A 27,126-nucleotide genomic window follows, 5' to 3' on the forward strand; every position below is an offset into this window, starting at 1 on the left:
CGCAAGAAAAAAAAGTTGAAGAAAATCTGAGATCTGAGTAGTTGTGACACATAAAACAAGCAAATAGGCGAGAAGTCATTAAAAACCTGACTATATTAATACAAAACAATGGATAGGAGCACAAAAACGTTTGTAACAAAGCCCTCTTTTTTTAAGAAAAAGTGTGAAGGAACCATCATATTATTCTTGGCTTCATTAACAGTGCTAATGGTATGAACAATATGCTTTGAATATTTCAATATCCGACCTATAAATATCCCTTACTTGCATTTAGCCACACGTTACAACTGCCGTACATACATTCTCCTATGCCCATATTACATAGATAGATAGACAAGCGAAGCCTTTCATGTTTTGGATCTATAGTTCTTTAACCACACTCCGAATATTGACACCAATCCTATAAGGTTTTTCATTTCTAATGATGTTGAAAGATTGAGGAAAAAATGGGTTGGTTAAAAACTACCGCATTTTTCGGAGTATAAGACGCATCGGAGTATAAGACACACCAAGGTTTTGAACAGGCAAATTTTTTTAAAAAGGTTTTGCACTCTGCAGACCTCCCAAAACAACCTGTTTTTTGCAAAAACCGGGCCGTTTTTTTTCCCCAAAAAGAAAAGGGCTTGAATAGCCTTTAGGAGGCTTGTAGAGTGCTCCTGGGGGTTGCCCCCCCAAATAAGCAAAAAACACCCTGTTTTTTGCAAAAACAGGCCCATTTTTGTCGAAAAAGGGCATGCATAGCATTTAGGAGGCTTATAGAGTGTTCCTGGGAACTGGGGGCGGGGGAGCAAAATTGAGCAAAAAACTGCCCATTTTTTGCTTATTTCTGTCCTCCCCAGCCCCCAGGAACACTCTGCAAGGCTCCTAAAGGCTATGTATGGCCATTTTGGTGAAGGGGGCGGGGTTTGGGGAGGCAAAAGATGCTGTATTCAGTGTATAAAATGCACCCAGATTTTCAGCCTCTTTTTTTTTTAGGGAAAAAGGTGCATCTTATACTCCGAAAAATACGGTCTATAGTAAACCTGATGGGGAAAGCTACAAAAAATTACAGCTTTCTTTAAAAACATGCATATAATTTATCTTAAAACCAATAAGAAATACAGAACCAAATCCAGTTGCAAAGCACCAAATTACTGAAAATTCAAAGCAGACAAGCTGGCAAATGTTATTGCATTGTTTTCCACATATAGTGGGGGAGGGGGAACTACGCTCTTCAGAATTTTCTCCAAGAGTAACAAGCATATCTGTTTCAAAAACCTTCAAAGTCCTTTGTCCTATCACAATTCCCTGAGCACATCTGTCATTTCCCACTTCCCACATATACAATACACATTTAAGGATATTAAAAAAAAAGTTTGAGAACCATCTTTATTGAGGAAAGAATCAAATAATCAAATAATCAAAAATCGTTTCAAAAGATGTTGATATATAACATTTTTTTATTTACTAGAATAATTTTGATACTATTAAAGAGTCAAGGAAAAATGAAGATACATTACCTATTATGGCTAATTAAAACATATAAAAAGGCAAATTTCTTCAATGGAGGCTAAGCACTTTTCAATTTTATTATGCTTATTCATTAATAATTGCCAACATTTGCTTATAATCTATTTTTGCATTAAAATTGAATATTTTGTTGAGTTTAGCTTTGTATACTTTTGCTGTCAATTAATAGGGTATTTATGAATTTATTATTATTAAAATGATATCCTATCCTGCTTATATAAGCACTCATGATGACTATTTGGATTTGAGGCTTGAACTACACCTACCTAGAATATAATCTAAAGGCACTAGTATGTTTTATTTGATTTTTTTCATACATTACTTTGTTCTGTTTACTACTAAAGACATTTAGAATGGCAGAAAAGATTTTGCTCCTTTGATTTTCTTCTTGATTCCATTGCAAGTAAGGGACAATCCAGCATGATGACGCTTCAGTATCTCCAATTTCTTTTGCAGTATCTCAGCAGCATCCACTTTCTCCTCAAAGTCCCTCAATAACAATGTATTTCCAAGTAAACCACATTTCTGTTGAAGCCTCTGATTGTCTATTCTCAATTTATCACGAGCCTGCTTTGTCCTTGTTAATATATCTCTGTTTTGCGCTACTAGACTTTCTACTGCCATTAGTTGAGCCTTCTGGCCTTGATTCTCTGCTTCCACAAATTGCAGTTTTTCTTTTACTTGAGATAGGACTTGTACTGTATTGGTGACCTTTCTCCGGAGTTTCTGAAGTTCTTCATTACGCTCTTCAATCTTTTCATTGTAAGTCTGGTTTTCGATCTTCAGCTGCTCAAAGTCTATTAAATGTAAACCTTCCGCCAGTTCTTCTTGGGCTTTTAGACTTGCATCAAGTTTTTGGATCCTGTGTTTCAATTTTATATTTTCAAGACGTACCTAAAATGATAAAAACTGATCTAATAACACCACCAAATAATTGTTTTATGTTGGAGCAATACTAATTTGAAATACAGTTTGGTGTACCATGCGAACCTTTCGTTAGCCATTCTCTAAATCAGAGATTTGGATAATAGTTCTGAAGAGTCTTTAGGAATGGTTTGCAAAGACCTCTGCAGTCAATTAAAGAGAAAATTTTCTCTTTCTGATATCTGTTAAGTTACAGGATAATTTTGTCCACGCTTTCAGATAAGCCCCACTGACTTACCCCTAAAAGAGCATGGGATTTTAGATTTAGTGTTCAATAACACTATCACAGATGATTCCTAACTATATATAAAAATGAGTCTAAATGAGTTGAACAGAATTGGCCTTGATAGACAACTTTTCCCTTATGATCACTTGAGAAACATGCAATTATCCCAACAGCAGACTGTTTAGATAGGGCATTTAATATCCCTCCTCTATGCAGGGCTCACCTCCGTCATCTCCTGTTCCTTGCTTTGTTCCTTAGCTTGGATCTTGTCCACTTCCTTGATGGCAGCTTGTTTACCTCCTAGCCGCCTCCCCATAGTATATACAGCGACTTCCTTCTTGACCGCCTGGTAGGTCTTCCATTCACTTTCCACCTTGGTCAATTTCTGTTCGCAGGACTGCTGGAGAGCATCGATCTCCTTCTGGTACCAAGCCATCTCCTCTGCCTGCTGGCTACGCAACTTCTCTAACATGGCCAGATAGCGGCTGTAGCGCTGCTCCCAGTCCGGCATGTGGTGCTCTAGTTCTCGGGCGCGATCCTTGCCCTTGGCTTTGTTCAAGAGCTCGGCCAGTTTGCCCTGCAGCTTGGTGTTGTAGCTGCGGAGGCGGCCTCGCTCGGCCAGCAGCTGCCGGTACTGGTCCATGAGTTCGGTTCGCCGCCGCTGCTCCTCGGCCTCGCGCCGCTCCCTCTGCTCCTCCGTCTCTGCTTCCAGGGCTCCTTCCATGCTCTCCGGGCTGCCACCCACATCTAAGGAGCGGCTGCTCGTTTTCCTCTGCTCCAGCTCCCAGAGGCTGCGGCTGATCCTGCGCTCCAGTTCCACGCCCACCTGCAACGGAGACGGCTCCTCCGGCTCGTCCTCCTCGAAGGAGGCGCTGATGGGCAAGTGGCGGAGGAACGGTAAGGTTTCGTCCGGCGGCAAGCTCTCTTTTTCCAGTTTCTCCAGGGAAGGGATCTCCGAGGGGCTCCTCTTGGTCTCCTCCGCATCCTTCGGGGCCTCGGCTTCTCCTGGACCTTCGCTCGAGGCTGCGTCCTCCGGTTGCTCCTTGTCCGCCCCTTCTAATGCTGGCGGCTCTTCGCTCGTCCGTTGGGGCTTCTCTCCCTCGGTCGCCTCGTCTGCCGCTCTTCCTCGAGTCGGCGGCTCTGCAGCGGGGGCACTCTTCGCGGCCTCTGCTTTCTCCGCATCCGCGGGCGACTTATGTGGTTCCGGGGAAACCGGAACAACGACATCCTCCAGATTTTCAGGTGTTGGAGTAGAGATCTCCTCCGGCTCCTCCTGGATCTCCTCCATCGCATGCATCTCCCCGTAAACAAACCGCTTTGCTCCGTCGCTAGGCAACAAAAGTTCCTTTCTTCAACCAATGGGAAGAAATTAAGAGAAGCGAGGCTTGATTGGACGTCGCGCGTGAAAGAGCACCGGGGATTTCGAAGTCGATTGGCTATTTCTTCCTGGGACACGCCCACAAAATTCTGCCTCGGCTAGTGGGCGGGAGTTGGTCCCTGTCGCAAACTTGGACGTCAAAGCTTCGCTGCTCTTTTTACCTCTGAGGTGGGGGGTGGGGTGGGGAGGAAAGCAAGATGGCGGAGCTAGGGAAAAAGTATTGCGTGTACTGCTTGGCTGAGGTCAGCTCGCTTCGTTTCCGCTGCACCGAATGTACCGACATCGAGCTTTGCCCCGAATGCTTCTCAGCGGGCGCCGAGATTGGCCCCCATAGGCGCTGGCATGGCTACCAGCTGGTAGATGGTGGGCGTTTCACTCTCTGGGGTGCCGAGGCCGAGGGTGGCTGGAGCAGCCGCGAGGAGCAACTCTTACTGGATGCTATCGAGCAGTTCGGCTTCGGCAACTGGGTGAGAAGTTCCATGCTGGTTTGTCGGCCGGCCCTCTCCTTCCTCGTCGGGGAAATTCTGTTCCCATAGCGGTTCCTCAATTCACATTTTTAATAGCACGATTGATGTTAATGGAGCTGGGCCCTTGTTTAGCTAAGGGAAAAAGAATGGCTGGAAATATTTGGGCAAAGCTAAAGACTTATTCTGATCAACATTCAAAACACAGGTCAAGCAATAGTGTGAATACAAACCTCAATTTTAGATATCATTGAATTTAAAATTAACCTAAATTCATCGGTATCATATCTCTGTAATCAGACCGCTGCCTTTCAAGCTATCCAGTAATTCCATAGAATAAAAATAATTATACAAAAATATGGTGAATAATTTATATGTTCAAAATGCTGCAGCTTACATTTGGATAACCCAAAACAATACAATCATGCCAACTGTCCTGAAAAGTATGTACGTTGTATTGCCCAAAGCTGTGTACATGGAACGCACTTTCATGTTGCAAGAAAAGATTAATAAGTAATCAAATATCTGCTTTCAAAAATATACATATCCATCCCAAATCATATGTTCACATGTCATGGAGAGTCCTTGATATAATGTATTTTATCCAGTTCAAACTTTGAGAGGTGCTTGGTGCTCTGAGCTTGCTTGTTTTCTTGCAAACTTTTCATCACCCAAACTAGATGATGATTTTATCTCCTTTGCATAATGAAACGTCTGCAAGAAAACAAGCAAGCTCAGAGAGCACCAAGGACCTCTCATTCAATTCTGAGCTACAAATATTCTCCTTTATTAGTTCAAACTTGATCTGTTTGTGACCTGCTATTCAATAAGACTTGCATATTTCCAAGAAGGGATGAAATAATAAAAGTGTATGGAAGAATCTAAAAAAACCCCGTAAAAATCAAAATTATGCTAAAATACACCTGGAAGTTTTAACTAAATAAAAATTTATGTAACTTTATGAGATTGAAATTAAGGAGCTCTTGACTGCCATACTGTCTTTAAATTATTTGAGGTCTAGAGATAGACCTCTGAATAGATGAGATACTTCAGAAGTTGAACCACGTAAAAGTGAACATTTTTAATCAAAATACCATATTCTATCACCATCTATGTAACAGATATTTGTCAGAATTTCAGTCTTTCATTGCATTTGTCAATCTTTAGACAGCTGAAATGGGATTACATCATAGATCATCTGGAACTATGGCTGTATGATTTTAGGTGGCCTAAAATGATTTGGGATATAGATGCTTTATTATTACGATTCATTGCAGTCTGACAAATGTTTAGACTGGATTTGGCGTTTTCATCCACTTATCAAGTCATTCCCAAGGACCTAGGATAGGGAGATGTTGTTGTTTCATGGCATTAAAGCTATTGTTTCAGGATGTAAGTTGTCTTTGGAATTGACTGCTGGTGATTTGTCAGTGCCAATGACCTTCAAATGATGCTCCAAAAGTTTTTGGGTTTGGTATTATCTTCATTTCATTTTGCCACAGTTGTTCTTCTTTTTGCAGGTCTTTTTATTTTGTGATTTTCTCCAGTTCCTTCTCTTCTCTTCTGCTGTTTCCAGATACTGCCATGTCCAATATCTAGGCTTTCTTGACTATTTGTTAACAATTATTAAGCTTGGTATATTATATGGCAGGTAATTATCTGTTTCAAATCTAAAGTCTGTGAGTACTTTAGCCCCTTCATTTTCTTTTATTTTGTCTATTTTAGACAAAATCCCACCAGTTCTTGCTTGAAGATAAATGGTATTTCTTGCAGACGTTCCAGTACAACATTATTGCTAATTTATCATATGATTGTTTGTAGTCAGTCTGTGGTATCATCTTGCTGTAGCTAACTAGGTGGTCCATATTTTTTTCAGGTTACAGAGATGGCATTTGCTGCCTTTTGCTATCTTCCCAAGTTGGGTTTATATGCGTTTGTTCTTAAGGCTCGGTCTTATGAAAGCAGAAGTAGTCCCTCTGTCTTTCTTCAGTTTTCCTACTCTTAGCTACTGCCAGATCTTGATTATTTTTTGTTTTGCCTTATTGGTTTGGTTTTTTTTAAAAAAAAACAAAAAACCACACACTGGCTATGTAATGCTTTGTCTTGCCAGATCTCATTTCTATTCCTCATTTGATCTTTGGTCCCTCCAATACTCAGTAGGCCTTCATGGTGTGCTAGTTTCATGGTGTACTAGGTTCAGTGCATCTTCTTCACTGTCCTTCAGATATTCTTCCAATGCCCTTTTTTCTTCTTAAACTGTCTGGTGTACTTGCAGCATTCCATGCCCACCGATATTCCATGGTAGGTAGAGTCTGTCAATGTTTCTGCAAGGATGAAGGGCATGATTCATTGTCATTATTTTACTGGTCTTCCTATCCAGGGTGTTTAGTTCTTCCTGAGTCCAATCCTCTATTCCAGCTGTGTAACTAATGACTGGAATAGCCCAGGTATTAATTGACTTTCCTCCACTGAGTTTGGACTTTAAGATCTTCATTTGCATAATGTATTGACTTGTATATGGAGATTTTCAGTCATCCAGGTCATGATTGTCCCAAAGGTGCTTTTTCTGGACTTTCGGGGGGGGGGGGGCAGGGAGTCCAGTTACCTCTTGAAAAGGCACCTTCAGGACAATGTATTCACGTCTTGACTTCTTGACTTTGCATGCTTGATGTAGTCGACTTGAAGGATGCCTATGTATTTGTAATGATAATCTTCATCCAAACTTCTGATGTTATTTACATATATACATACATAATACAAAAATCATCCAAAAGAAGACAAAAAAGAAAAAGGACACAAAAAATAAAACAATCAAAACATTAAAAAGGTGCATCAAAACAACAACACATATACATATATAATCCCCTCTAGTTGAATACAGTATAACAACATTAATTCTCACCCTTGCAAAACAGGGCCTCTTTAAATTACTAAATCTATTTGCAAATTATTGACCTGTCTTCTATATATTATATTACTGACAAAGTAGTTAACAGGAAGAATAATAATACTAAAACAAAACAAAAAGTTTCAAAACTCTGTGTTAGCATCTGTTACTGTAATCCACTTGTAGAAAGTTTATGGCATCTTATCTGTCCCAAATCATCAGTTATAATTTGTCCTGGATCGACTACCCCCATTTATTTCTTAATGCCATAACTTATAGAGTTGCTTACTTAAGTATAATAGATTCAGTCTCTGGAATAAGCCTATCTTCCAATCAAAACCCAGATAGAAGTGGTTACCAGTTAACTGTAATAAATCCATCTAGTCACCCTCAACTTTGTAGAGGGAAGAATTTGTTGCTTCCCCTTTCAGTCAGAGTCCTGATATTATAAGGAATATGCAGACTTAAACTTCAGAGCAATAGATGAAATCCACTTTGTTAATTCTCCAGCCATGAGAATGTCTCTTTGGTCTGGAACTGGATCAGAGTCCTTTTGTGTATCTTTAATCAAAATTTAATGCCCTAACATATTTTGCAAAAGTATTATTGTCTCATCAAGCTTTTAAAAGAGAAATACAGCTAGAAGTGGCATATTCCCCTGCTCTCCTTCCTTAGGTTTCAGCTACTGTTCAGCCATTTTAACCTGTGAAACTTGATCAGGGAACAAAGAACAAAGAAAGTATGTTTTCTTCTATATTTCAATCCAAGATCATAAGAAAACTTAATAAAAATAAACTCCAGATATTTTGCAAATTCAAAAAATATAGAGATCCAGTGATGAGTCTAAAACCTCTTTACATATCCCCAAATGATGCCACGCTTCCAGGCGAAAGGAACAGAAGTTATCCAGAATCAAATATATCAAAAAGAAAGAAAAAGAAAAAGCATTTAGAGTCTAGCAAGAGGTTGAAATATACTGTGTGCACAATTATTAGACAAGTGAGTATTTTGACCATATTATTTTAAGGCATATTTTCAATTTCCAAGTTGTATAAACTTGAATGCTTGGTGCTGGGATGGTGAACCTATGGCACATGCGCCGGGTGGCACGCAGAGCCCGCTGTGGGCACACTCGCCATTGCCAGCTGCTCTTCCAGGTTCTGGTGCGGACATGCGCACCAGACAGCTGGTCCAGTATGCATGTGCACCAGACAGCTGCTCTCTTCTGGGTTCTGGTGCTCTGGTATGTGCAAGAGGGCACTCGGTGCCAAAAAGGTTAGTTAATACAAGCATATCAGGTGATGTGTATTTGTGTAATGAGGGAGAGTGTAGCCTAAGATGTAGTCTAGCTCCCTATATCAAGGTGTGCATAATTATTAGGCAGCCTCTTTTCCTCAGGCAAAATAAGCCAAAAAAGAGATTTAACATTTTTTAACAAGTGAGTCAACATTTTTATTGAATTATAAAGTATTATAAAATACAAAGTAAATAGAAAAGCAAAAAAGAGATTTAATTGACTCTGAAGTCAAAAATGTGCAAGTAGTCAACAGGGTTGTTGAGAAAAAAAAGATGCACATTAATTGCCAAAGATTTGAGAAGAAATCCAAAACTACATATTCCACAACTGCAACCTACCTGGAGTGCCCTGAAGTATAAAGTGTTCAGTGCTCAGAGAAATGGCCAAGGTAAGGAAGGCTGAAATCCGATCACCATTGAACAAGATATGTAAGATGAAACAGCAAGACTGGGCCAAGAAATATCTGAAGACTGGTTTTTCAAAAGGTTTTATGGATTAATGAGATGAGAGTGACTCTTGATGGACCAGATGGATGGGCCCATGGCTGGATCAGTAATGGACACAGAGCTCCACTTCAACTCACTAACAAGGTAGAGGTGGGGTACTGGTATGAGCTGGTATTATTAAAGATGAGCTAGTTGGAGCTTTTTGGGTTGAAGATAGACTCAAAATCAACTCCCAAACCTACTGCCAGTTTTTAGAAGACACTTTCTTCTAGCAGTAATACAGGAAAAAATCTGCATCTTTTCAGAAGACCATGATTTTTATGCAGGACAATGCTGCATCGCATGCATCAAAGTACTCCACTGTGTGGCTAGCCAGTAAAGGCCTTAAAGATGAAATAATGACATGGCCCTTCCTCACCTGAACTAAACCCTATTGAGGACTTGTGGGCACTTCTTAAGCGGGAGATTTAAGGTGAAGGAAAACAATATACCCCTCTGAACCGTGTCTGGGAGGCTGTAGTTGCTTCTGCACAAAGTTGATTGTCAACAGATCAAGAAACTGACAGAGGGGAAATAACATACAGAGAATTATATAAATTCTTTATATTGAAGTATATTATTACAGCACGTTGATAGGAATATCTATCATGTTTACCAAATATATATGAGTATAAAGTTTTCTTAGAGCCTTATTTATATTATTATTGCCTTATGACATTTTCTGCCTGCATATTAATTTCATTCATCATCATACTCATCTCTAGAACCAAAATCAAAACAACACCTTCTTTCTCCCAAGAAGTGCTCTGGCCTTTAATGGATGCTCCAGAATAAAATTAGTAACATATAAAGGCTGCAGGATAGGAAATTGATTTTCCTTGGGTCATTTCTTCTGATTTACTTAGTATCTTTACATTTTTAAAAAGCAAAAAATTTGTGCTTTAATATTCTTTTCTAAGAATATTTCAATTCATTTGGGAATTTTGGATAGAGGTTTTTAGTGCTCCTGAACTATGGAAGAAAATGTCCTTCAGCATCATTCATATAGTATTTGCCACCATCTTAAAACTGCATTTTTGGGGGGTTGTGGGACTGTCTTTTGCAGCTGCAACAGATAAAGCATGTTTAGGTGTTGCTGACAGGTACGATGCACTTCACACATGCTTCAAAGCACCTTTTTCACTTTGAACCTCAAGCACTGCATAGCCCTATTTTTAAAAACTGAGATCTATGAAATACTTCACAACAAAGTTCCAGTTCTAAACTGATTAGCAAAAAGTGAATTCATGGGAAAAGCTTTACATAAAATTCCTCCAGTTTAAAACCTTCTGTTGAATCCAGTGGACTAAAATAGTACTTTAAGATCACCATATATGAACAAGCACTAGTACTTTGAAGTTCATAGTCATTGGCTGTATTTAAAAGAATGTGAAATGTCGGGTTGTGTATCTATATCTAGCACATGCATGTTCTTGTGACAGATAATTAAAAATTTGGTTTTCTTTATTGTAGGAAGATATGGCTACTCATGTTGGAGCATCACGAACGCCTCAAGAAGTTATGGAACACTATGTGAGCATGTATATACATGGAAATCTTGGAAAAGCCTGCATTCCTGACGTTATTCCTAATAGAGTGACTGATCATACATGCCCAAGTGGTGGTCCACTTTCTCCTAGCCTTACCATGCCTCTGCCACCTTTAGATATATCAGTGGCTGAACAACAACAGCTTGGATACATGCCACTTCGAGATGATTATGAGATTGAGTATGATCAAGATGCCGAGACTCTAATTAGTGGCCTCTCAGTTAATTATGATGATGATGATGTGGAAATAGAATTAAAAAGAGCTCATGTGGATATGTATGTAAGAAAACTGAAAGAGAGGCAGCGGCGAAAAAACATTGCTCGTGACTACAACTTGGTTCCTGCATTTTTAGGCAAGGATAGAAGAGAGAAAGAAAAACCTTCAAAACGCAAAACTACAAAAGAAGAAAAGGAACTGAGGTTAAAATTGAGGTCTCTTTACCAGTTTATGTCTTGCAAAGAATTTGATGATTTCTTTGAAAATCTGCACAAGGAAAAGGTGCTTCGAACAAAAATAAGAGAACTCCAGCGTTATCGGCGAAATGGCATAACAAAAATGGAAGAGTCTGCAGAATATGAAGCAGCTAGACACAAACGAGAGAAAAGAAAAGAAAATAAAAACATTGGTACTTCTAAAAGAGGAAAGGAGGAGGGTAAAGATGGAGAATTCTCTGCAATTGAAAATCTTCCTGGGTTCGAACTGTTATCTGACCGAGAGAAAGTACTTTGTAACTCTATTAATCTGAGTCCAGCACGCTATGTGACAGTTAAAACTATAATTATTAAAGACCATCTCCAAAAAAGGCAGGGCATCCCCTCAAAAAGTCGCCTTCCTAGTTACTTGGATAAGATACTAAAAAAAAGGATTTTGAATTTTTTGACAGAAAGTGGTTGGATATCCAGGGATGCTTCTTAAATCTTGACTACTTTGAAATAGCATCAGTATCAACAGAGGAACCAACATTCACCATTGATCTAGTTACCAACTTTTTAAAAACATCCAAGATCTTGTAAAAACTCAACAACTGGATTTTTCCGTAATGGATCATGTACATGTTAGATCTTATTTTATGAACCACTTTACATATTACCTTAAAACAGCACACTCTGGGTGAAGTGGTTTGTTTTTACCAGTGTATCAGAAGTGAGATGGGAAACTCTGACAATACCTACTGAAGTCTACCTCTGCTGCACAAACTTGTATTTTAAGACATGATACTGGTTTAAAGTTGCTATTTTTCACACATTTACTTGGAAGTATGCCCCCACTACACTGAATAGTATTTATTGTCAAGCAAAACCATCAGATAGGGCTGCTTATGTGTCCTACTAAATCTTGGATAATGAACTTAGGCATAAATTACTATTTCATATTGGAAATGTATACAAGTTTGTTACATTTTTTTTCACAAGCCAAGGCATTCTGCTATATTGCCACTAGAGCAAAGAGAATGTAAACTGAATAATATAAAATGGTTTAACACAGCACACCACATGATTAAAAAGAGTAAACTAGCTCCACAACGTAGCTTGCATAGAATCATTGAAAGTGATTTTCAGCAAACAGGCATCCTGATTGTAAAACATAGTGGTGGTGAAATAATTGCTTTAATGTATATACTAATGTTCCACTTGATACAATTTGAAAAATGAAAGCAAGAATCTTTGTGTGGTTTTATTTAAATATAAATATCAACTGAAAAAATGGGAATGATGCAAGTTTATGAGAATATAATTGGTATATATTAACACAAGATTCTTAAGCAACTATACATTGCTTGTGACTTATGATGGTGTTCTTCAGGTTTACAAACACTTGTTTAAACACACTTTCCCAGTCTTGGACAAGAATCCCAATATAAGGAAACCTATAGATTGCCAGGCTACATATGGATATAACAGGTGACCACTAAGTGTGATTAGCGTATGATGCTTTGTGTTCCTCAAGATGTTTTAGCAATGTATCAGTTTATAAAATACATCAGATTGTATTTTCTTTCCTGCTACTTTTTTCAACATTGTAGCTGCAAGTTTTTACTTTCTTGGTGGACTTTAAAATTCCTGTGCTTCCCATATTCCCCTACAAACTACTTAAAAAGGAAAGAGGTACACTTTCCCTATAATTTTGGGTATGAATAATCTTGAGTTATACATAGGCAAGATTCTGATCGCTATAGATTCTCAGTCATCCAGCTCATGGTTCTGTGTAGTTTTTTTCTTTGAAGACGTTTCACGTCTCATCCAAGAAGTTTCTTCAGTGCTTCTTAGATGAGAAGCGAAGTCTTCAAAGAAAAAAACAGAAAATCCACTTGCCTCTTAAAAAGCATCTTTGGTACAAGATTCTGATAAAATATCCATTACTAAAACAGTAATTCTGATCTACTCACTTTGCTGGAGGAGTCTTGATAGCTTTTCGTTGAGCTTATTCATAAACTTTTGAGTGCATAATTTACTACACCTACAGCAGAAGTGTTTCTTTTGTCAGTGAAAAATGTGCTTTGAGTTACAACATTAAAAGTTTCTTGTATTTTCAATTTTAGAAATCAGAATCACTATGCGGTTGCATGGAAAAGTTCAAAATGTGTGCATCTGTGAATCCCTAAATGAACAGAAGCCAACAAAACAATTACACTGTACAATTTAAACAGCATCTTTCTGCAAATCTGAATGCCTATTATCCATTCAGTTTTTTTAAAGTACCATATTTTTCGGTGTATAAGATGTAATCCCCAAGAGAGGCTGAAAATTTGGGTACGCCTTATATACCGAATGTAGCCCTGCCCACTCTTCGGCCTCCATGTGTCTCATTCCAGGATGCAGGGATTGCCATAGACCATCGCCCCCTCCATGGCTTGCATTTTCAACCTCTGACTGCTCCATTTGAGACCAAAGCTGCGGGGGGTTCGCCAGAGCACATTGCCGCCTCTGCGCATTGCATTTTCAGTCTTTCAGCATCACGTTTTTGGCCTCTGCACATTGCACTTTTGTGCATTGGTAATCCCTGCAGCCTTGAACAGGTCTCAAACGGAGTGTTTGGAGGCTGAAAATGAGAGGCGTAGAGGCTGAAATGGTAACCCAGAACAGCTGCTGTCTTGTCTGATTGGTTCTGCGCTTCACCTGCTATACTCACTCTAGCTCCTTGCTATGATCAACTGTGTTTTTGAAGCTGCATATCAGCCCCAATGAAGCTCGCAATCAGTGCACGCTCTCACAACCAACGAACCTGTTGCTAAAGTTCACCTCTGGTAACAACTGATTGGGGGTATTCCAGGAGGCCACCGCCCATCAGCTGCTCATGCTGAATTAGGCTAATGTGCTGAAGCTGGCCAGGCTGTTTGCTAAGGACGCTAGCCAGATGAATACTGATGGATACTGGTAGGCAGAGGTAGATTTTTTTTTTTCATTTTCCTCTCCAAAAACTAAGGTGCGTCTTATACTCTGAAAAAATACGGTAAATATGGCAGATGCATAACTGAGTATGCTTTGTTAGAATTTCTAGCACCTTTGCTACAAGTAACAGCTTCCAGGATTACTTTTTTTCCTCACTCTTCCTTGCATGTCTTTTTTTTTCTGCTAACACATACCGATTTAATACACAATTCAGAAGAAGGATAATACTAAAATATACTTGCAGTCAATAATGATAGATTTATAGCGTTCTGCAAATCATGTGTATCTTCCACATGTAGCTTATTATTACCCGTGGGGGCTGACAAAATAATGCATGCAGGCACAATTTAATCTAAAAAAAGAACAAAAACCTTCCAAGATTATCACAAAACAATATAACTAAACATTTTAACATTAAAGATCATATGTTGTCATTTTCTGGTGCTTGCATTTTATGATAGCATTCAATAGCTAGGGAAAAATTGCATACACCAGTGAATACAAGTCACAAATTACAGTTCTATTTAATACTTTCTTATTAATGAAGTAAGAGAAGTACAAATACCACTGTTCCTGTAGGAGGTACCTCTTTTCATGCTTCTGATGAAACCTCATTTTGTGACTTTTATCATGTGATCTCTCATTCCGATTTATATGAACAATATACCAACTATAATGAACTTTCATTACTGTCATTGTCAAACTTAAATGCAAGATAAGACACTACAGTTAAAAACTGATTCCCCTCTGCATATACCAACTACTTACATACAGACCATTAATACAAAGAAATGTCCATGACATTTCACACCCTTCAGAAAAAATAGAAAAGAAACGGGGCATGGTAATTTCATTGGGAAATATCAACTGCATTGGGAAGGAAACTGAGTGAAAAGATTGTAGTGAGAGGACATGAATGAAAGACAAAGGAGGAAAGAAAAGACAACCTGTTGTGCTATTACAGAAAGACTGAAATCTAATAGGAAAGCTGATCCACTTCAGCAAAAGTCAATTTTAAAGGCATTCATATTTAGCTTAGGTGCATGTCAGTCAGAAATGCTAAGTGGCATCAACAAGGAATGGTTTCCAGTAATCTCACTACACACATAGGATGATGCCATTATCGGTTGTGCATGTATATCTTGCCACCACCTTCTTTTGTTCCATCAAAGCTCCATCTCATCTCAAGAATAGGGCTTGAATAGAAGCAAAAACAACATAACACCAACAGTTCAAAATATTTCAATGCGGAAATAACCTATATGGCGTTCTTCTTGTTGCTCAGTTATTAGGTAGATTATCCTTGAGGACTTGAGTTAATGAAAAGGTACTATGTATAATTTGATGATGTAATTTATGTTAGCAGTTTGCATTCTCTCCACATTATATACATTCATTTAAAAACATTTTTACATTGCTTTATCATCCATCATTTTTCTCTGTATTCCACCTCATTTGGTGAATCACCTCTATATAATGGGGCATTATTAAGAAATCTAACTAGTATCTATGTGATGCTTATTAATTTTTTCAGATTAGACTGCTATTGTTCTTTAACAACAGCTACCAATGCAGGCCTTAAAGTACGGCTATGCAATTTATAGCCAACCTTTGATACTAAAGCTACAGTGCCCGGTTCTTTCCCTTCTGCGGGGACCTGAAATAATGCTTCATGTTCATAAGGATCAAATTTGGCTCCGAGAGGATTCAATTTCACCAATCCATGTTTTTTGAACACTTTCTGTATTTGAACTTCAGTCATGGCAAGACCTTCATAAAGATTTTTCAAATGCGGGTTTTCATCTTTAAGTTCTTCTTTGGGAACAGACTCGGTTGCTTTTTCCAAAACATCAGCAACTTCCAGTAAGTCCTTGCAGAAACTCTGAATTCCTAAAGTGCAAAACCATAGTAAAATTATAGTCAATTCTTAAAGATAGATCATTTCCACCACATGCAAAAATGGCATTTGAAATGCATTTTACTATAATAAATTGAAGCGGAGAATCAGCTAGATCCAGAATGAATCATCATGCTGCACATCAGAACAAGTTTATCATAACTAATTTAAGTACCTTCATTTCAGTGGAACTACAGTACGACTTTTTAAATATAGATCCAATCAATGGATATTTTTTCAAACTACAACATTAAATGTATGAGAACATTACCAATCATTTAATTCTTTCCAGACTCACTATTAGCTCCAAATTATAACAGAGCTTCTATATGGTAAAAAAGCTGCACTCTTTTTTCCTCTGTAAAATACCAGGTGACGTTTGCTACAGGTTATATGGCAAATACAGTTTGTCATCTCAGAAGACAAAGTCTTTATCGTCTGAAATTATTTCCTATATTTTTCAAATAAAGAATCCCGCCCTCACATTTTTTTGTTTCCCATTCTTACAAAACCCAAACAGAAGAAAATCAAGCATTGATAACAGTCCTAGGAGAAAACTAAATGGACAATTTTAATCAATGACCACTACATGAATTTAAAAAAAACCCACTAGTAACTATGGTGTATTTTATAACTATAATTGGTTGTCTTGTATAAAACCATGGACCATCATTAACAAATTACAATAACTGATTTTATACATTGAACCAAGAGCATCAAAATCTAGTCAAAATCTGTAAGATTTAAAATGTTCAGGCTTGCATCTGCATTCTAATTTCAATAAGCAAAATGTGTATGTACCATATAACTTTGCTTCTTCTACCAGTTTCTGAGTTCTCTGCCGCAGATTTTCTGCATCTGCCAGAGCACGTTTATATTTATCCTAAAACAGAAAAAGAAGTGTAGTGACACAAGATGAAACATAAGAGACAAATTATAGCAATACTTGCTCATATCATCCTCATTGATATCCATTTAACTTATCAGAGATTTTTAATTGTCTTTTATTCTGATTATTTTGGAAGTCCCAAATATGTCTTACCATAAGTTCAGATGACATGCTAATCTTTCAACCCTAGTTAACGAATTACAAGCATGCATATGTTCTCATTAATCCACTCTCATTAATCCTTTGTTGTGATTTAGGATGTAGTGGGAATACTGCTAGTGAGGTATACTGGTCACACCTGGCTAAAATATAAAACTACTACTGCAGCAACTTGTATGCTAAATAGGATGATGGGAGAAACATAAAAATTGCTTCTTATATTGCACAGAATAATCTGTTACTTTATTTTGCACACACCAAGTTATAGTTTATGGCCAATTTTGACTTTATGGCTGATCTACGAGTTTATGGTTGATTTAACATTGATTAAAATCATTCGTCATCACTTAACATAATATAGGTAATGGCTAACCTTCTTGTCGCCAAGTGACAAAAGTGTGCGCACGCACGCAATAGCACCCATAATGCAATGCACGTGTGACACCCCCGCGCTCCCCCCGTCCCCTGTGCATGCACACAATTTATGTTGGCAATTGCAACTGGAACTCCTGCAATTCCTAAATTCCCATTTGCTGCTGTTAAAATTAATCCCATGATTGTTAAGTGAGGCAACATTCTGCCAACTTCCCACAACCAAGTCAGTGGAGAAGCTGGCAGGAAGTTGCAAACCCAGGGAGCTTGTAAGCTGTTAAGTGGCTGCTGCCAGGTGGGGAAGGGTACAAAGGAATACAGGGGAGCACACAGCAAGGGTGGGGAGGGTGCCTAGGTATGCAGGTAAGGCACAGTAAAGGTGTGCAAGGGAAGCAAGGCAATGCTCAGGGAGAAGGTGCAGGTCAGAGAGGGTGCATGAAGGTGTGCGTTGGGGATGGTACCAAGGGTCTAGTGGGTGCAAAGAGGATAAGTGGAGGTGAGAGAGTTGGGAAGGGGAGTGCAAATGGATACATGATGTGAGAAAGGTGCAGTGTGTGTTGGGAAATGTCTGAGCAAAATACAATGCAAGTCTGGGAGGGTACAAGGGAACTGTAGCAAGGATTGGAGAAAATACATACAAGAGGTGTGATACAGTTGGGGAGGATGTGAAGGAATGCATAGGTAGCCAGAGTGTTCCAAGCACAGAAAGGTTGGTGCAGGAGACTTACTCGAGTGATTTGGATGTTCCCTGTCAACTTCCCCACTTATTTTCTTGGGAAGTTGGCAGGAAAGGTTGCAAATGGAGATCACGACTGCAGCATGCTGCAACTGATTGCGTCAGCCAGCTGCCATAGGCTCAGATTGATCACGACTAGGGGTGCGGGAAAGGCTGGAACTCTGAGAACCAGTCATAACCACAATTCATTCAAAATCATTGTAACTTCAATTGCTGAATAGCCTACAGTTGAGTATTATCTGTATTAAAACTCACCCTAACTGCAGAGATACAGGCAGTCCTCAGTTAACCCTAATTTGGACCAGGATTTTTAGAATTATCACAAATTTTAATTTGCAGTTGCTAATCATGAATTCAAATTCTTATTCACATAAACTAAAAATTCTATTTGTTCCCAAAGGACAAAGACAGATGGGATCCTGCTGTAACTTAGCAAATTATCCAGGCACTCCTGTATATCTTCCTTTGTTTAAAACTGGAAGTAATGGGAAACGGCTTTCTGTGGCATTGGAATTAGTTTTAGAATCATAATGCAGATAAGCCTGAACTTGAGACCATTTGTTTAACAACCATTCAGTTACAACAGCATTATGACTAGTCCTCACGCTTATGATTATATAGTGTTGCTGCAGTCACATGATCAAAATTGAGGCACTTCATGGCAACCACCATGTATTTGACAGTTGTAGCATTCTGGGGTTTCATTTGTGACATTCCCAGGGGAGCTATGACAAGTAAATTCAATAGTGGGAAGCTGGATTCGCTTAAAAAGAAGCATGATTTGCTTAATGACTATGATAAAAAAAATTGTAAAAACAGGCATAACTCACTTAATGATTGCATCACTTAGCAATAGACGTTCCATTCCCAACTGTGGTGGTAAGTTGAGGACTATGTGTAAAGCATTAAATTGTATTCCAGAACTCTGATTCTTCATTAACAGTCTTACTCATAATAAAAATCTAATATTTACTGTATTTTTCGGAGTATAAGAGACACCCTTTTCCCTCAAAAAAGAGGCAGAAAATCTGGGTGAGTCTTATACACTGAATACAGCATTTTTCACTTTCCAAAACCCGGCCCTTTTCACCAAAATGGCTGTGCAGAGACTCTAGGAAGCTTTTAGAGAGCTCCTGGGGACTGTGAAGGGCAGAAAGGAGCAAAAAATGGTCCGGTTTTTTTTGCTCAATTTTACTCCTCCAGCCCCCAGGGACACTCTATAAGTTTCTTAAAGGCTATCCATGCCCTTTTTTAAAAATGAAAAACGGGCCCGTTTTCGCAAAAATGGGCATTTTTTTGCTAGTTTCTCCTCCCCTCCCCCAGGAGCACTCTGCAAGCTCCCTAAAGGCTATTCATGCCTTTTGGGGGGGGGGGGACGGGCCCGTTTTCACAAAAAATGGGCCGTTTTTGAGAGGTTTGTAGAGTGTAAAAACCTTTTTAAAAATTTTCCTCTTCAAAACCTTGCTGTGTCTTATACTCCCTTGGTCACATGATTGCAAATTATGACATTTTTGTTGAAAACTGGCATTTACTTCTGGTTCCCAGCAAAACTGACCACTGTTGATGTGAGGGCCATCTGTCTGCAACATCTGTCACCCTTATTGATTGCCAGAATTGATCCGGCTGGCTAGACGAGTATCACCTTCCTCCATGACCACTCCATGTGTGTCCCCTCCAAAGCTGCACATTCAGTGGAAGAGGACCATCCCAGATAGAAAACCACCCATAGTAAACAATGGGTTTGCTTAACAACCATTATGTTCAATTAACCACTGCAAAGAATCATAAATCACATGACCCACTTTATGACCGTCATGACTTATAATAGTAATTGCTAGGCTCAACTATAGTCTTAAGCAAGGATTACCTGTACATTTCTACAATTCATTAAAATTAGGAGCAGAAAGTATGCTAACTGCACACATACGTCTTTATCAAACCTGATTTTTAATATTTTATTGTAAAAACAAAAAAAACAGGCCTGATGCCAACAGTGTCAACCTTCAGTATCATCCTTATTACAGTATTACAGAATTAAGATAATTGAAAAGGACTTTGGAGGATTCTAGTCCAACCTCCTGCTTAAGCAGGAGAACCTATTTCCAAGAATGAATCTAGTTCTCACAGTCAATCTTCCATAAAAAAACTATGAGATTGCAGACTGACATTTGGAATCTGTTTATCTGCCCCAAAATGATGTTGAAGGGAATGGAGATAGAGAGTAATATCACCAGTTTATTTTTTGTTAAGCAATCATTGTTGGTTAGCTATGCCCACTTTTAGCTTTATAAAAATGAACATATTGTGTGACATGTGATTCAGTTCTACTAGGCTACAAAAAATTTATTTTCCCAACAATAAATAATTTAAAATTCTTACAGTTATTTCCTTTAATTGCTGTTCCAGTTTAGTCTTTTCCTCTGTTAATATATTTGCATCAGAGCAAGAATCGGGTTTTTGTTCATTGTGGCCCTGGCTTTGTTCTTCTTCCAAATTTGGTCCAGTACTTTTCTCCTGGGTCACTGTGCAAAGCAGCTGAGTAGATCTAAAACAAGATTGGAATCAGCAAAATTCTAAAAAAATAGGAATATGAATGCACACAAATCCAGACTATTTTAGAGCAAGATAAAAGATTTTGTATTAGAAAAACTAGTAATATGCTGCTTAACACACTCTGATCCCAAACCACTTAACTGTGTTTTTTGTCAATGGCATACAAACTACCGGTAAGTCTCTCTGGGAGGTCACTTATCCTTGTATTAAAATAAAATTAGTACTTTCATCATCATCACTTTTTTCTTGGAGGTGCAGGGTCTGTTTTTCGGATCAACAAGCGTACTCTTGTGGCAATCAAACTATTAGTTGCCCTTTATTTGACTATTGAAACAAGGTTTAAAAATACTGATATTAAACTTGTTCTCATATCATCTATAAAAGCACATTTCTATGCTAAGTTTATCATAACCACTGTAGACTCCAACATGATTCTAAGAGCTTTTATTATAGTCCAACAACCACTATTCTATTTCAAAAGGTTAGTTCAGATCCATCCCAGGGACCTGAATTATTCAGTTATTCAAATCACATGCCTATTTTAGCAAAAATAACATTATTCCAGCCTGCTTACAGCCTCTCATTGATATTCTCCAGCTTCGGGATGGATAAAAAAATCAATTAAGAAAAATAAAATAAAATTCATTTTTTAAAATTTGTAAATCAGATTTTTTTATTTTTCTCAAATTTATTTTAATAAAATGCTTTTGGCGTAAAAATCTATCTAAAGTTAGTTTTCTATTAAGATACATTAGTAATTTAGTTTATTCAGCTTGAAATGGAACTTAGTTATGTAGCATAAGACTATATATTCTGCAATATTGGGACGTGAGTAAACAGTAGGTCAGAGAAGCCGCTTGATCGTTGCTCTTTAAAAAATATGATTTAAATCAAGTCTTTTTACTAGTGATTTAAAATCATCACTTAAATCGACTTGATTTAAATCAATCCACCCTGTCCATCTTTTCTTTTTTATGCAATTGTGACCCACTTTAGGAGGCTTTTGAAAATAAGAAAACAGGAAGAATGGTTTTTAGCTTTTGGTGTAATACTTTAATATAATGCTAAAACAAACAGGAAGTTAATCCTTAAAATATAAATCAGGCAACTTTTAATTTAGTTTTAAATTAATCAGCTTTTAAATCAATTATTTCAATTCACTCCTAGGCCCATTCCATGTTCTTTCACAGTCAGTTCTGTGTTTTATTTACTTTATTTAGCTCAACAAGTGTTATTCGGGGCTACTATTATATGGTACGGACATTCAAGTCCTTTCACTATGACCAAGAAACTGCTATTTACATACAGTCCTGGATTTTAAAAAAAACACCCGACTTTTCCTATTTCGGGCAGTAAAATTATGAGGTAAAACTGAAAAGAAAGAGGAAAGAGAAAGAAGTAATCCATAAGACTGGCTTGCCCGCTAGGCTAAAATACAACCTTTTGTTTGCCTTTTGGAGCCTTTAAATTAAGTTTTGAAATTTGATTCAGTAAATAGCACTTCCTGATACACACAAGCTTTTCAAAAACTTGAGATATTCTCCCTCGAAGCCGAGAAAAACCGAAAAGCAAAAACAGGGATGGTCATATCATCCCTCCCCCTTCGCCAGAAGATGGCCCAGCTCGGAAACCCACGTTTCCTCACTTATAGGTCAGGCCTTTCTAAACCCAGCCACCTCCCTCGCCGTTCCCTCCGGCTCTCTCAGCACACCTCCTCTCCCAGCTCCAACTCCTCCAGACGTCTTTCTTTGGTTGGGAGCTGTCCCCGCTTCCCTTACTAGCTCGCCTTCCTAAAGAGCGAGAGGGCCCTGCTCGGAAAGAGACGCTGGGTATTATATTCGCTCGGCGTTTGGCGGCCGGGCTCCCCTGCCAGGAAAAGGGAAGCGCCGCGCCTCCATCTTCTTCTGCCTCTTACCGCCGCGAAGCCCCTGACAAGAGAAAAGCCGCGCGCCCGGCTAGCCGCCGCGCGCCGCACACCACAACCGCCGCCATGCTGCCACCTGAGTCCCTTCCGCTTAACTTTTTCCAACGGAAACTGACCCCGACAAATCAGAGGGCGCGTCTGTCGCACTTGGCGGCTGACGTAGCCAATTAGGAGGGTCCTTCAAAGCACGTGCCACAAAGGCCGTCTCCTGCTGCTTAAGAGGCTTCGTCCTGAGGAGGAGAAGTAGCGCTTTACCGGCGGAGTCGCAGTTGCGTAATAGCTCCATTCCCCTACCTATTGAGAAGACAATGTCGGTTCTTCCGCAGCATCCAAAGTCAAATTTAACAGAATGATACTTTAGGTCAGGGGTCTCCAATCTTGTCAACTTTAAGCCTGGCGGACTTCAACTCCCAGAATTCCCCGCTGGGGAATTCTGGGAGTTGAAGTCCACCAGGCTTAAAGTTGACAAGGTTGGAGACCCCTGCTTTAGGTGCCTGGGTTTCTTTCTTTTTCAAATATATATGCGTGTCGCTCCTGCTGCCTGGATTCTAATCCTTCCAGTTTTCTTGGCGAGATTTCAGAAGCGATTTGCCACTGCCTGTTCCCTGAAGGGTTGAGGGAGTAGAGCTGCTGACCCAAGGTCATTCAGAGCTGGCTTTGCCGTCTTCCGGTTTCTAGCCTGCTGCCTTAACTAACAGGCTTAATCTGGCTCTCTTGTACCAAACTGACTCTCTGCCCCGGTTTCTACTCTTAACTTAAAATAATCACAGCGGGCGAATAAATATTAATTCTTTAGTCTTTAGCTACTATGTGCTGCAAATGTAGCCAATATCAGACAAGGGCTACATGAAGTTTAGTAATAATTTTCTGAAAAAGCTATAACTTAAATCACGTTATGGTTGAATTTACATGACAGACATAAACTATAGCTACATCTGGTCCAGTGGTGGGTTTCAAAATGTTTTAGAACCTCTTCTGTAGGTGTGGCCTGCTTTGTGGGAGTGGCTTGCCGGCCATGTGACTGGGTGAGAGTGGCTTCACAGTCATGTGACTGAGTGGGAGTGGCCAACTTGCAAAACGTGGTGAAACTCACTTAACAACACTCTTGCTTAGCAACCAAAATATTGGCTCAGAATCTCTGGCATTTGAAGCACGCAAGTCTTAAAGCTGTCAAGTTACAAGACCCTTGCACCCCTAACCCTTTAGAAAAAAAACCCAGGGGTGTTCAAACTTGACAGCTTTAAGACTTGTGGACTTCAACTCCCAGAATTCCTTCTTCAGTCATGTTGGCTCAGGAACTCCTGCATTGAAGCACGCAAGTCTTAAAGCTGTCAAGTTACAAGACCCTTACACCCCTAACCCTTTAGAGAAAAAACCCTAGGGGTGTTCAAACTTGACAGTTTTAAGACTTGTGGACTTCAACTCCCAGAATTTCTCCTCTCGTTCTTCATCTTGATGATGTGCGGACGGGCGGGGGGAGGGAGCTGGAACCGGTTCTAAATGGCACTGTAGATTTGTGAGGTTAGAACTGGCAGGAACCCACCTCTGATCTGGTCTGAACTTTAGGTACCTGACTTGCTCACTGATCCCATGTCAGAGTGTCATTTCTGATTGGATGGGGCAGTCATCCCTGAGGTGGCTACACTCTTGACTTTTTAAAATATTTAACAAAACAAAACAGATTAGCAGAAGGTTTATTACTCTCATTTCATCTCTCCCAATCAATTGGAAGGGCGGGATGAACCTATCTCCTTCAATGCAGCTGGAAGAGCCTCCTAACTTCACTTTTTATCTGCCTGCCTGCAAACCAAAAGGCAAGGTTAGCCTGAAGTTTTCTTTTTCATGTTTTGATATACTGGTAAGAAGTCATGCCTAAATCTGGATGACAGCAAGCAAATGAGGTACAGGTGGTCCTCGATTTAGGACCACAATTAAGCACAACATTTCTGTTGTTAAGTGAGACATTTGTTAAGTGAGTTTTACCCCACTTTACAACCTTTTTTGCCACAGTTGTTAAGAGATTCATTGCAGTTGATCAGTTAGTAACCTGGTTGTTAAGTGCATCTGGCTTCCCCATTGACTTTGCTTGTCAGGTTGCAAAAGGGGATCATGTGACCCCAGGATACTGCAATTGTCATAAATATGAATCAGTTGGCAAGCATCTGAATCTTGATCATGTGATCACAGGGATGATGGAATTAGTCATAAGTGTGAAAAATGGTCCCAACTCACATTTTTCAGTGCTGTTGTAACTGAACAGTCACTAAACCAACTGTTGTTAAGTCTAGGATTTCTTGTATTGAAAATATTTCTACCATTTAATGAATATTCTCATTTTTACAATCAACATCTTGTAGTTCTAGTTAACCTATTATTGCACTTTTTAACTTATTCTCGGGGGCTTCTAGATTAATTTAGCCATGATTCTGACTCAACCTACTGGATTTGCAAAGCTCAAGGGCAGTTAATATCCCAATTCATGTAAACTGTTCATTTCCAGGCCTGAGCTTATTAAGAATGATTACATTGTAGAAAGTTAGCATCCATCCATCTCCTAGAAGAGTGAAATGTTTTGGGAAATATTAAAAAGGCTGAATGTTATATTTCCCTGGATGAAAAATGGAGAAGCATGCTCTTGGAAAGCAGCCCCCACCTTCCTTAATAGCCCACAGCAGATGTCAGCACTTAAGAGATAAAGAGATCTGGGTAGCTCTATTCATAAGCAAATTCCCTGCAGCAAGATCTGAACAAAGGTAGGATTAACCCACTACCATCTAGCAGCAGAGCTCACCAAATGGCACAATCTCCTGGGGACATTACATTACCCTACAGGCTTCAACCAAATTTAGCTCAGGCAACCTACAGAGCCCGCTATGACCCCCACAACAACCAATAGAAGGCATGTTCTTGCATAGGAACAGGAAGTTCTAGTGCAAAGCTCAAGAGAAGGTATAGAAGCCCCTCACTCTCAACTCCATGTGGTCAGCTGCCCAGAACCACCCATGTGCTTCTGCTTCGTCGATAAATAGACCCTCTTTCCAATCACCTTCCAGTCTCCATTTTGTCTCCAGTGCCTTTCTCCCACCTTGGAACTGAACCAGGTGGATATTTCTTCCAACAAGAATGAATAAGAAACTGGAAGCTAAAACAAAGAATTACAGGAATTGTGTATGTCTAGTCTAATGAAAAAAAGGATTGGGAAGACATGATAGCGGTGTTCCAATATTTGAGGGGCTCCTACAAATGCGAGGGAGTCAAAAGTATTTTCCAAAGCATCAAAACATAAAGAAGAAACAATGGATGGAAACTAACCAAGGAGAGAAGCAATCTAGAACTAAGAAAATCCCTAATAGTTAATGCAATAAACCAATAGAAATCTATCTTCCTCCCTCCTCAATGTCTGTCTTTCTTCCTCCCGATTCCTTCCTATCTCCCTTTTTTCCTCCTCCCCCTTCTGTTCCTTCCATCCCTTCCATCTTCCCTTCTCCCCATCCTTTATCCCTGTTCCTCCGCCCCGCTTCCCTTCCCTTTCCAGCAGGCAGGTAAATGTCAGCTGCCAAGAAATGGGAAGAGCAAGTAAATACACAAGTGGTCATCACAGTGCAAGCCCAGAGGGACTGGAACATTTCTGCATCGGCTTTTCCCCAACAATTATAACAATCCCTTCCAGGTGCCCAATTGACTTGTGAAAAACTCTCAGGAATGTTGAAAATGAGGATCACATGACTAGAGCTGACCTTGGCATTGTGGCAGCAATGTTACATAGCAGCAGCACAGCAAAAAAAAAAAAAAAAAAGGGCTGAAGAAGTCAGGGGGTGGGTGGGTAGGAGGGAGTGGCTCGGGGCATCCCATTTTCACATACCACACTGCTGCCACTCTTGCTGCTGCCATGTGGAGCTCCAGTCCAAAGAGATTGGAGAGGGTGCAGAGGTGGGTTCCTACTGGTTCGTACCAGTTTGGTAGAACCGGTTCGTCAAATCTACTGAACCGGTTAGAAGAGGTTCCACCAGTGGACCCGGAAAGCAGGCCACACCTACAGAAGAGGTTCCAAAAATTTTTGAAACCCACCACTGACACACACACACACACACACACACACACACACACACACACACACAGACAGACAGACAGACTCACACAGAGAGAGAAAGAGAAAAAAGGAAGAAAGAAATAAAGAAAAAAGAAAGAAAAAGTGAGAGAGAGATGAAAGAAAAAAAGGAAAAGGGACAGAGAGACAAAAGGAAGGAAAGAGAGAGAGAGAGAAAGAAAGAAAGAAAGAAAGAAAGAAAGAAAGAAAGAAAGAAAGAAAGAAAGAAAGAAAACACATAGCCGGCAAGCCACTCCCACACAGGAGGCCACACCCACAGAGTAGGTTCGAAAATTTTTTGAAATCCACCACTGAGATGGCGGTGGTATGTGGGTAAAAATGGGATGCCCCCCTGGCTGCCGCTGCTTCCCCACCTCACCCCCACTGTCCCTGACCTCT

General features: G+C 39.5%; 3 protein-coding genes across 3 annotated transcripts; 1 reads left to right on the forward strand and 2 right to left on the reverse strand.

Moving 5' to 3' along the window:
* Nucleotides 1-1,488: 1,488 nt before the first annotated feature.
* On the reverse strand, nucleotides 1,489-3,995 carry CCDC96 (coiled-coil domain containing 96). The gene is made up of 2 exons (XM_032219963.1): nucleotides 2,883-3,995; nucleotides 1,489-2,403 (listed from the first exon to the last, which is right to left on the reverse strand). The coding sequence occupies exons 1-2, from the start codon at nucleotides 3,954-3,956 to the stop codon at nucleotides 1,858-1,860; spliced, it is 1,620 nt and encodes a 539-aa protein (XP_032075854.1). The 5' UTR covers nucleotides 3,957-3,995; the 3' UTR covers nucleotides 1,489-1,857.
* Nucleotides 3,996-4,190: 195 nt separating this feature from the next.
* TADA2B (transcriptional adaptor 2B) lies at nucleotides 4,191-12,970 on the forward strand. The gene is made up of 2 exons (XM_032220094.1): nucleotides 4,191-4,504; nucleotides 10,644-12,970. The coding sequence occupies exons 1-2, from the start codon at nucleotides 4,235-4,237 to the stop codon at nucleotides 11,634-11,636; spliced, it is 1,263 nt and encodes a 420-aa protein (XP_032075985.1). The 5' UTR covers nucleotides 4,191-4,234; the 3' UTR covers nucleotides 11,637-12,970.
* A 1,639-nt stretch (nucleotides 12,971-14,609) lies between these two features.
* GRPEL1 (GrpE like 1, mitochondrial) lies at nucleotides 14,610-22,737 on the reverse strand. The gene is made up of 4 exons (XM_032220164.1): nucleotides 22,632-22,737; nucleotides 20,543-20,708; nucleotides 16,809-16,890; nucleotides 14,610-16,000 (listed from the first exon to the last, which is right to left on the reverse strand). The coding sequence occupies exons 1-4, from the start codon at nucleotides 22,706-22,708 to the stop codon at nucleotides 15,654-15,656; spliced, it is 672 nt and encodes a 223-aa protein (XP_032076055.1). The 5' UTR covers nucleotides 22,709-22,737; the 3' UTR covers nucleotides 14,610-15,653.
* Nucleotides 22,738-27,126: the final 4,389 nt, after the last annotated feature.

Source organism: Thamnophis elegans, chromosome 6, assembly GCF_009769535.1.
Source record: "Thamnophis elegans isolate rThaEle1 chromosome 6, rThaEle1.pri, whole genome shotgun sequence".
In the NCBI taxonomy this organism is placed as follows: Eukaryota; Metazoa; Chordata; class Lepidosauria; order Squamata; family Colubridae; genus Thamnophis; species Thamnophis elegans.